The 11,626-nt window shown below is 31.9% G+C and overlaps 2 protein-coding genes across 2 annotated transcripts; one reads left to right on the top strand and one right to left on the bottom strand.

The window, feature by feature from the left end:
* Positions 1 to 104: 104 nt before the first annotated feature.
* LOC106717848 (derlin-2) lies at positions 105 to 2,586 on the top strand. Its single transcript, XM_045680628.1, has 5 exons — positions 105 to 349; positions 676 to 909; positions 1,373 to 1,495; positions 1,570 to 1,733; positions 2,024 to 2,586. The coding sequence occupies exons 1-5, from the start codon at positions 257 to 259 to the stop codon at positions 2,103 to 2,105; spliced, it is 696 nt and encodes a 231-aa protein (XP_045536584.1). The 5' UTR covers positions 105 to 256; the 3' UTR covers positions 2,106 to 2,586.
* Positions 2,587 to 4,734: 2,148 nt separating this feature from the next.
* LOC106717958 (protein phosphatase PTC7 homolog) lies at positions 4,735 to 11,597 on the bottom strand. Its single transcript, XM_014511943.2, has 5 exons — positions 11,133 to 11,597; positions 9,986 to 10,165; positions 9,514 to 9,712; positions 6,198 to 6,481; positions 4,735 to 5,169 (listed from the first exon to the last, which is right to left on the bottom strand). Exons 1-5 carry the CDS (start codon positions 11,359 to 11,361, stop codon positions 5,120 to 5,122), a joined length of 942 nt encoding a protein of 313 aa, XP_014367429.1. The 5' UTR covers positions 11,362 to 11,597; the 3' UTR covers positions 4,735 to 5,119.
* Between the last annotated feature and the right edge of the window lie 29 nt (positions 11,598 to 11,626).

Below are 11,626 nucleotides of genomic sequence, written 5' to 3'. Positions count from 1 at the left end.
ATAAATTTAATATAATACTTTATACCGGCCTATATAATTCTAAATTATAAACGGAATTGAGCTGTCAATGTCATTTTTCTAATAAAATACAACAATCATTTTATTTTTATCACTATAACATTGCGATTATAAGTACCTACGATTTTAACTATGATGTGGTCCAATCGTTTTGAAGCTTATTAGAATTTGACTTTATTTAAGAAATAAACATGAATGTGTGGTTATAGTGAAGTGCTATTATTTAAAATTTCTGAAAATGGCATATCAAACACTATATCAAGAGTATATGCTCGTACCTCCCGTAACTAGAGCCTATACCACCGCTTGTGTCATCACAACACTGGCTGTGGTTAGTATTAAATGTTTATTTTACTCCTTCGTTATTTTTGACGAAGAAATGTTTTGTTACCTTTTCACTTTTGTTATAGAGTTATAGACGATGATTGCATAGACTAATCGTAACTTTGAGCCCTAGTGGCGATACACCTGCGAATTTATATAACGTTTGGGTTATGAAAAGGTTGAAAAAGAATGCTCAAAAAATTAGATGTTGCTTGGGATATTCAAAATCACAAACTTTTCCTACAATAGCTAAGCTAGATAGCACTTGACTTCGATCCCAACTTGTTTCTCTAAGTCAACTGTATCTCACCATATAGTGTGTTTTTTTTTCAGCAATTGGACCTTGTTTCACCATTTCAACTTTACTTCAATCCAAATCTTATATTGAAGAAGATCCAACTATGGCGTTTACTGACAACATTCCTTTTCTTTGGAAATCTAGGCTTTAATTTTTTCTTTAATATGATATTTACATACAGATATTGTAGAATGTTGGAGGAAGGATCTTTCAGAGGGAGGACAGCCGATTTTGTTGTCATGTTTATCTTTGGTGGAACATTAATGATTGTATCCTTTTAAATTGTTTAAACTTTCATGAGACATAATAATAAATTATTTAAGAACAGCTCAACTCACGTGTGATCGTGAGTGCGAGACGCGACGCGACTACGAAGTCTTCAAAATAAACACTCACCTTGAAGATGGACCCCCGACAAGTTCGAAACTAGAAGGAGCCGTCACTGGACAATCACACATGAGTTAAGCCATTCTTAAGTAATTTATTTTATCCTTTTGTTTTTTATTTTAGTAATAAGTGAGCATAAATATAACATGATATATTATGGTTTTGGTTATAATTTTATACCAATTGTGAAAACTGCCCATGGCAATATTGTTATATCTGACTATTTTGTCATTTGCCTCCATTGTGACATTTATTTTGTAGTATATGAAATTTCTTGTCATGAAACATGTATATTCAGAGTATTTTTGAAACAAAGCAGTTGTTTTCCTCAACAAATATTTACAGTTGTCTGCATTTTTTGTTAATTTATTATTTTTAGGTCAAGCGTTCACTATTATGATTGTGTATGTATGGTCACGTCGAAATATATTTGTTCGTATGAACTTTTTTGGTCTCATGAATTTCCAGGTAATTAAATAACCTCTGATTTCTTAAATCTCTATACTTGATGTGTTTTTTACTATTTGTATTTTGTTTTCCAGGCTCCATATCTTCCATGGGTATTGCTAGGTTTCTCTGTTTTACTTGGTAATGCGATATCTGTAGATTTAGTTGGTATGGCTATTGGACATATATATTTCTTCTTAGAAGATGTTTTGCCAAGACAACGAGGAGGTCAAAAGTTCTTGAAAACACCTGAATTTCTGTAAGTATGCTCACATAACTTGAGACATTGCTTACAAGTTGAAGGCTAAGTTCACATTACCTCGCAAATGGAATATCAGCCTTATAATCATTACAAGTACTAGTGAATTTGTATTTATCATTTATGTAACTACACTCTACTGTGTGGGTTATGTGATTTTACACTATTCCTGCTCTTTTAATATTGTTTATCTTTCTGCTCTAGTTCAAGAATAAAATACCACTATATAATAACACAAATAATTTTTAGAACAATGCAGCAGACTCTTATTGTTGTCTTTTTCGTTTTAGGAAAAAACTTCTCGATCCAGCACCTGATGCGCCAGAATATGAACATCTCCCTGACATGGCCAATGAGCAGCCTGGACTATAATTAGAAAGAACAGGACTTCGACAATGTCGCTCAAAGTAGATAATTTACGATCCATTTAATGCAAATTTAAGACGAAACATTCAATACAAATATCACTGGACGTAAGTTATCTATATAAATGTACAATTTATGTTACTTTACTATGTAGTTTTTAATTTTAATAGATAAGAAGAATTTGGTATTGCAATGTATCTTCCATGCTCATTCATATCATGGGAAACAAATCGAAATTACAACTATAATCAGATATGTATGTTAGAGCAACGTTAACTCGTTAAATATTGCATTTTTTTGTAAATTTGGTTACTATTATGATGAATATTAAATTTCAATAAAAAAAAATATTTATGATTCTTACAAATCATTAAACTAGGCAATCTTAAAGTATTTTACGTACAAAAGCCAAAAGGACTAGTATCCAGGCCAGAAAATATTTAAAAAAAAAAATTACGTACTAAAGTTGTTAGTGTTCTTTATAAAAAAAAACATTCTGCTGTGTCCTAGTAATTCTTGTATTGCAGCACATCATACCAAATATTAATTAAATTTGTTCTATTTGTATTAGAAAGGGGTTTAAAAAATATTATAATCCTGCATATGAGCAGCAACCCTATAAGTTGTAAGAAAAGAATATATGGTTCATGTAATTTATTTATAGATTGTGAAACATGCTCGTGAATATACTAAAATTAAGATTTTGAAAAGTGTGTGTTATTTTTGCTTTTACCTAAATTCAAGAAGAAGAAGGAAGAAGTTAGATTTCAAGTTCTCACCTATCAAACTTTATATACTATTCCATCTTAAAATCTAAAGTTTGTAAATATAGGATAAAAAGTTTTACATTCTAAAATATTTGAAGAACTAACTTATTAGCTACAATTTTCACTTGCTTCTTTTTCTAACTAAAAGCAAACAGGGATTTTCAAAGCAGGGTAGAGTCTTTTCGTCGAAATAAAAATAAAATTTCATTCATAATTTTTATTTGCAACTTTTTACACAATCTACAAAAAAAATTTTTTAGAGCAATACCTACCGAAGAGGTGTTAAGATCGGAGCAACCGCAGTAAGTAGAATCTCACATTTCGATGCAAATATCACTTCGTAATGTCACAATCACTGTACGACACAAATGGAAAATTTCACACATTACCACAAGAAAAATAAATTAATACAAATGAGTTAAAATACAATAAATTGTCAGCCGAGAACATTGTAGCTTCAACATTGTCATAAAATTGTTTTGTGAATGTAAATGCTGTAATTAGATTATTATAGATAGATGAGAGATCTCTGTTTTTAACTGTTTCCTATGTTTTTAATGTGAGGGTAATTTTGAAATGATTAAATATACCCACTGTTGAAGATGACGTTTCCGTCATTTACGTAGCAACAGAAAACAATAGTTATAAGTCAAAATTTAGTGGTAACTTTTTATATTAGATTTAAAATAATTAAAAGAAATGAGTCACGAAGTTGATATCTGTTAGAATTAAGAAAAAAGTATAAGAACTAAAACTATAATAAAAAAATGAATTTGCGTCAAAATACGTTCCAAGTTCAATTATTAAGAGTAGAAAAATTCTGAAATCGATTCGAAAAAATATCATCACAAACTTTTTCAGTTTTCTTTTTTTAAACGAAAACAATAAAACTAATTCAGTCTTTCACCAATACATTCAAGTCGCAAATAACAATACATACAACGGACACAATAAGATCTCAAATTATATCACCCATAATCAACTAAACCATATAATGTTAAGACTAATTCCTTTTATATCCCAGATCAGCTAAATTACATATATAATGTTTATAGTCAAACTTGTTAATTAGTTTTTTTTTATATGGACTAACGGGCAAAAGCAACTGGATTAATTAAATATTTATTTTAAATCGAATGTTTGTCAATATTTGTATGGAAATTTATCTATATATATATATAAAAGAAAGTCGTGTTAGTTACACTATTAATAACTCAAGAACGGCTGAATCGATTTGACTGAAAATTGGTGGGCAGATAGCTTAGAACCAGGAAACGGACATAGGATAATTTTTACCCCGTTTTCTATTTTTTATTCCGCGCGGACGGAGTCGCGGGTAAAAGCTAGCAAATAATAAATGTGATTTCACATTTAAGTTATTCTTTTATATAAATCATAAATTTATTTAGAAACCAATTTTCAGTCAAATCGATTCAGCCGTTCTTGAGTTATAAATAGTGTCACTAACACGACTTTCTCTTATATATATAGATTATTACGACCACATATGTGATATCTATAAATTGTCTATTCAATATGCAAATGTATCAAAGATTACAATACAAAGACATTGAATTTTCTAAATAAACGCCTTTAAAGATAGAAACAAATTAAAAAAAAACAAATGTATTTTACTATAAAAGGTATTCTAGCATCAAAACATTTAACGCTATACAAATTTCCTATTCATCAGATAATTCAGACATAACAAAGAATATTTGTTGATAAAATAATTGAATGCAAAATAATTTTTAATTGGCTCCAATAAGTTATAAATTACTAATTGGAAGTGTTCTCATTAAAATACTATCTTTTATTGCATTTTACACAGTTAAAAGATGTAAAACGAAATGAAAATAATTTTGTTGCTTGGAATATTTCAGAACAATTATCATTAAAAAAACCTTGTATGTTTTATTTTATTTTTTGGAACAAATAAGTGTGTTTAAAAAGGCGTTGGTATCTAACATGTTTGTTAAAGATAACCTAAAAACGAAATTGTAAAGTGACAAAATGACATACGTTTCAAAGACAATTCCGAGTTTCACACAAGCGACTAGTGTTAGGCTGTCATAACCTCGATGACCTCTAATTAACATAAATGTTGTAATTGTATAACATCCATAAAAATTACAACTATTTTATCGTTTGAGTAACCGAATATGCAATTTTTTTGGTGTCGTTTTATAATTTTACTAATTCTTCGTAAGCAATCTTGTCCGGGCACAAATATCGCGGCACATCGGGACAATTTCATAGCGCTACGATTGCGAGTAGCACAGTTATGTCGTCGGGTTTTCCTCCTGTCAACAAGAAAATATATTTATACTACATACTAATATAGATAAAATGTAGGCAACACATCTGCAATTACGGATGTCATTTTCATCGAATTCAGGTGGCAGCTTGCTCGTTTCCCACCTTATAAAAAAAGCACAGTACACGGCGTTTGCTTGGCACGTGGGAGATAACAGCGTTCAGTGCCCGGTGTGCCAACTCAAGCGCCGCGTACAATACTAACATTTACAAGAAACTTCAAATCTTCTCGTTGTATATGTGTTTATTCCTGAAGTTTTATTTAACACAAGGCACATCGTAAATCTGTATAATATTATTTAGCATACGTTATAATTACGTAGGCAAGTTATCAGAACATACAACGCAGAAGTTGCTCGAGATTGCATTCCATAACCTTTATAGATCTTATCAGCACATGCAAGCACACGCGACATATGTTCAAATGGCTAATTATGTCTTCTACTCTGTATTATCCGTGGGTAAAAAAACACTGTTAGGATAAGATTGATTTAAGAACTGCATGGTGTATTAAAAGAAACATTTTATTTTTAATATACAAAAAAGAAACAGGAAAAGAAGCAAAATTAGGCTGTTAGAACGAGAGAAATGGCTTAATCATTTATCAATGCCGTGAGTAATAAATGTTAGGACATTTAATTTAGTCAGGTCTAAAATCACTTGCTTTTTAAGAACAAAAAACGACACATAAAAATTACATGGCTATATTTTACGCAATAGTATCAGAGTATAGGAACATAAAAATATTTTAAGTGGCGCATCGAATGCTCATATAAAAAATTAGCAAACAAAGCGGAAGATTTCTCTCCTTCTCAACATTATTTGTAAATTATATTGGAGGATTAAATTAGATTATTTATGATAGCTATTGCCAGCGACTTCATCTGCCTATGTGTTCTTCCAGACTATGTTCAACATCTATGTCAAATTTCAGCGAGATTCGTTTAGCTGTTCTGGAGATACGTAATGACATCTGAACATCTGAATTTATAATATTAACTAGATTATAACTTACCGATAGCGTCTATTCCGTTCTGTCTTGCGCTCTTAGCGAAGGGCGACATGTAGCAGCCGTCAAAGGACAGGTTGCGAGCCATCCATGCGATGGAGTTGGCGACGGCCTGCAAGCGCTGCGCCTCACTCTCCTCCCCCGCCGCGCCAGATCCCGCCACCGTCTGCGCACGCTTCATCTCCGCCAGCAGCACAGGCTCCGGCACGTTGTCGAACACTCCGTCCGTCGCCACCAGGATAACGTCGCCGCACTCCACGCGGAACTCGGACGTGTCCGCTGACTCCGGCCTACAAAAAAATGAATAAATAATGCTTATTTGAAATATAAATTGAACATGACTGATTAGTCGCTTATGACGATCCGAGGAAGAAAATGAATCAAATAATTCCTCAATATTCAATTTCAGCCAAAACGTTTAGACTTCATATGGTTACATACTTATCCATGAAAAACAAACATATCATGCTATGCCTTTTCAAGTTGAGATATGGCGGTTAAGTGTGACTATTGAGACGGCGGTTGATAAGACGATAAAGATGTGTAATGCTGATCTCATTAAAATGGGATAAGAACAGAATATATCCTAATTTAATTATGGCGACCCTATTAATAATTATTTCAAGCGACAATGTTATGCTCATTATGTTGTTAGTAAAACACTTATCAACTATGTTAGTAACAATGTTCCTGGATACTATATACACGTGGAGCTTTAGGAAGTGGCTTACATATCTACAATCTAGCTTGCAGGCAATCATGTCGAAGATCGTATTGGAACTGGCTCGCACTTTTCCGCATTGTGCCATAAAAGCAGTCGACTCGAGAAGCCCCATCAATATCCTAAATGCATTGTTATACTGAACACGAAGGGTGTAATAGGACTTTTGCTTGTAGCTCGCCCACATACTGCTCGTATAAAAGCTCATGCATTATGCTCTGATTAGAGTGAGTTTTACCTCTTACCACTTTTCTCAAATATCATGTATTCGATATTAAGACGATTTAAATTGTCAATTAAACGGTGTCATTTCATGCGACCGTTATCTTATTTTGGTTATACATAATGTAAATAACAATAATAAAAACGTCATGACAGTTTGGGCAAGCACGTGAATATTAAAGAGCTGGCGAATATCCAGAGAGCTAAAAATTCTAATATTAGTTCAGGCGTACACAACAAGCCCGGTGGCGGAATGGGCACATGACCGGCCGATTGTGATGCCCAGTCTCATGACTTCCACGCGTCCTGATCACAGCAGAAATAATAACTACTACTATTAAAAAAAGAATTCCACTTCAGTAAAGTTATTTTAAGTTTTATTGTGTCTATTAAATGGTTGAAACTTTTTGGCAAGTAACATTATCTTATGCACTTAATATAAGTGATAGTTACGGTGATGAGACGGAATTCTAGTCACTATTTGACCTCACGTCTACTTTGACTACTCGTAATTTTAGGATATATCCAAGAAAAAAATCCGTTTCGGATGCGTAAACTAGATCCACCATTGGTCTCCTATCCTGATTTTATTAACAAGAGCTTGCTTATTTTTCTTCTAAATTACAATTGATTGAAATGAAATGGTCACGAAGAGTAAACAATCAGTGCGTTAATATTTGTATACGTTGTAAGTTATTGTAAATATGTAATTTTTCATTTGTATATTTTAATTTCTAAATTCCTTGACACATTGCCATGGTGACGTTCGGTCATCGAAAAAAACTAGTTTTTATATGAAATGTTGTTGACAACTGTATTATTCCAGTATAAATTCTAAATGTATTTCTGTTCTAATGAAATTTGAATTTTGTCAACAATCGCATTTTTTTTAAATGGCTGTAATATTTATTTAATCAAATCGAAATCATCTTTTACTAAGTTATGTTTTTTCTTTGTTTTTAAGTTGGATTAAAAAGGCAAATCTTATCGAAATATAATAAAAAATTTGGTATACATAAAATTATGTTGAAATGTTGTTTGAAAAATGTTGAGACAACAGGCAGTTTACTAATTTTATGTAGACAGAACCTAAACACAAAAAATGCAATGCAGTTCATAACAAGAGCAAGTAACAATCATAAAGGCCATTCCCCTGTTGCCGTATACCAGAACAAATTTAAATAAACGAAATCTTTTTGGTAAAATCCAGTAGAAACCAATTGACTTACCAGTTATGTCTAGAGTACAATGTTCGAGAATTTTCAACTTTATTTCATCGTCATAAAGTCGAATATTACAATGTTAATGTAATACAGATGAGCTCAACTCATATGCCTTTCTATGTAATGGGGGCCGTATATTTCAAAGTGAAACACTTCGATTTTTCATACGACAAACAAATGATAAACAAAACTTCACTTTCTTACAATGATATGATGTAACATATATCTTTTTTTTAATATACAGCTGTCGCTCCGACTCCGTCCGCGAGGAAATAAAAAAACATAATTTATAGCCTTTATGTTCTTCCAGACTATGTTCTACATCTGTGTCAAATTTCATCAAGATCCATTCCGGAGATACCTTTAAACAAACATCCATCCATCCATCCATCCAGCTAAACATTCACATTCATTATATTACTAAGATTTAATTTTTTGAAATATTTGAGGACGTCAAACCAGTCTTTTATTTTTTACAAACTTGCTGTATTATGGCGTATAAGTTCGATTGTTACATTACGTTATTAGTCATACGACACCATGAACCTATGATGGGCACTATCCTACATCGATCATGGCTTATTGTCATACTAGTTACATAACACCTCTAATGAAAAGACAAATTTGTACTACAATTGTATTACTTCCGCCACAGTTAGAACCATTATAGAATAGCCTTGGATTTGTTTATACTGTTATCACATGCATTGAAATGACCTTTTGCCTTGTTTCTAATCTTATAATAGCTGTGAATGTTTAAAACACGTCAATTAAGGACTCAACTGTCTTATCAGTTGTTTACCGAAATTACTTATTCAATTAAGTTATTTTTTCACACTCATAATTTGCAATTTGTGTTTATTTTTGACCCAGAAGTACTCCTTATATAACTAAATACTGGCTTGATAGGATTGCAAAATTACCAACATTAAGAGAATGCTATATTTTTGCCCTACGGAACTCTAGAGTATTTTTATTTTTTGCGTGTATGTTTATTTTTATGTATGCAGCTTTGAAAGTTCCATTGTTACATCATCATTTGATTCATATTTTATTTCTGATTATCGTATTGATACAGTCAGTCGTTGTTTTTCTCAAACTGCTAGCTGTTAGCTAGCAGTAGTCATCTATCTAAATACTATGTTAATAAACTCACCTATCACTAAGGACATTCCTATCGTGCCCAGGCGGCGGTAAGCTGAGCTGGTAAGGTGTGTTGAAGTAGTGCTGCTGCTCATGTGAGCGGTGGACAATCCGTCCAGCTCTCACCACCATGTATCCGCTGTCGCCGATGTTGGCAGCGCGCATTATACTCTCGTTACGATCTAAGATCATCACACATGCTGTACTACTACCTGAAATAAATCGAAAACTTTACAACATACATATTCAGGATATAACATATAGTATGTAAGTTTTACTCCAACTAACATTGAGTAAATAGTATTTGTGTATGTGACAGTTGCATGGAAACCTCCAGTAGCTATAGCTTTAAAGAGGTTTCATTTTAATGATATTCTTTGCTAGTGCAATACAGAGTAAGCTTGTGTAAAATGTATGTTGAAAGCATTGTGATGTAAGTATTTTTATAAAACAAAATGATGCCATAATTATGTGACTAAGTTTACCTAAAATTGGTTTCTTATGTTCCAATAGTTCATAATAAGATTTAGCTAAGAGGTCCCCAGGTTCGGACAATTTAAAGTGGCCCATCCGGACCAGTCTCTCGCAGGTTCTCATTAGATATGAAGAAAACTCCCCGGGATCAATGCCGTATGCTCGCCAGCCGCCAACTCCATCTGCGACTCCTGTACAGAAAAAAGTAGAAATACTTACCACATCTGTTGAAAATGTAAGCAAAACCGTAAATCTTACTAATATTATACATGCAAATGTTTAGATGGATGAATAGATAGATTTATTACAAGGTATCTCCAGAATAGCTGCATGGATCTGGCTAAAATGTGATATAGATGTAGAACACAGTCTGGAAGAACATATTTTTATCCCTATTGTCATTAACCATATTCTAACACAAGCTTATTCAAATTTACCTAATTAATAAATTGACAAAAATTTAGTAACATTTATTTTAAAAAACAACATGTATGCTTTGTACAGGTGTATTATAACTTCACTTTTAATGTATAAGCTTTTGTCATAATATTTTACACTAGAAAAGTGAGAAAGAATATATATACATTTCTACTATTTCTTTACAATAGTTCTTATACCTGCATAATAGTGACTTATGAATAATAATAATTTTAATAAATAAATCATTAAATAATTAAATAAGGTGTATAAAGATATAATAATAAAGGGCACTGAGATTTCCTTACCTTTAAATATTTAAAACAGTCACAATTAATTTAAAAAAATCAATCATGAATATGGTAAGTTATGATCAAAATCATGTTTTTTATTAAAATGAACATAACATTTTTTTCTGTTTATATTTTTTAACATTTCAACACAAGTAAATTTACTTTAAGGATAAATTTATATTCTATTCACTTTCATATTTCACAGTAAATAATAGCAACAATTATTGTGGTTACAGTTTTGACAAATAAATTCCCCTAAACATGGAGTTCAACTCTAGTGTTTAAATTTAAACTATAGTCCTATGACGCTAGAGTTCAAAATTACATAAATATAAAGCTAATTGAAGTAAAAGAATGAATTAGTGACAAACAACCTACGTAATAACAATAAGTTATTGTTTGTTTGTATAAAAACAAAATTATTAATCCTTACAAAGTTTTTGCTTACCTATGACATCAGCATTACTAAATTGTGTGGAGAACCATGCGTCGTCTCCGAACTGGCCTTTATGGGTTCTTCCATTAGCAATATCTTTAGGAAAACCACAAACCACTGAAACTAGATACGGATGTTTCTTATTCGAAACGTTTAATTCAGCAGCACTATTAAGACTCGAGAGTCCATTTCTTATAGCACGTGATAACACTCTGCCTGTCCAGAATATGGACTGCATCATTCAATGATTTTTTGTACTTTGCCTTCTGGCTCCATTCAAGTTACAAAAATAAATGCAACGATCCCATTCTTATGTAGAGACTTCCATAAAAACACATGTCTTTTTAATATTCACTACTAAAATAATTACGAAGTTATACAATTTCAACACTGCACTGCAACTACACTACCATCAACCTACATGAAACATGAATCCAATGAATTGAAATGAGAATAATTGCGATTTCGTGAACCTTGTGACTTTTAGATTGAATGACTGAATGAAT

The sequence above is a fragment of the Papilio machaon genome, chromosome 13 (genome assembly GCF_912999745.1).
Source record: "Papilio machaon chromosome 13, ilPapMach1.1, whole genome shotgun sequence".
Taxonomy (NCBI): Eukaryota; Metazoa; Arthropoda; class Insecta; order Lepidoptera; family Papilionidae; genus Papilio; species Papilio machaon.
The sequence above is the reverse complement of the archived record's forward strand: the minus strand, read 5'-3'. Positions and strand labels throughout refer to the sequence as shown.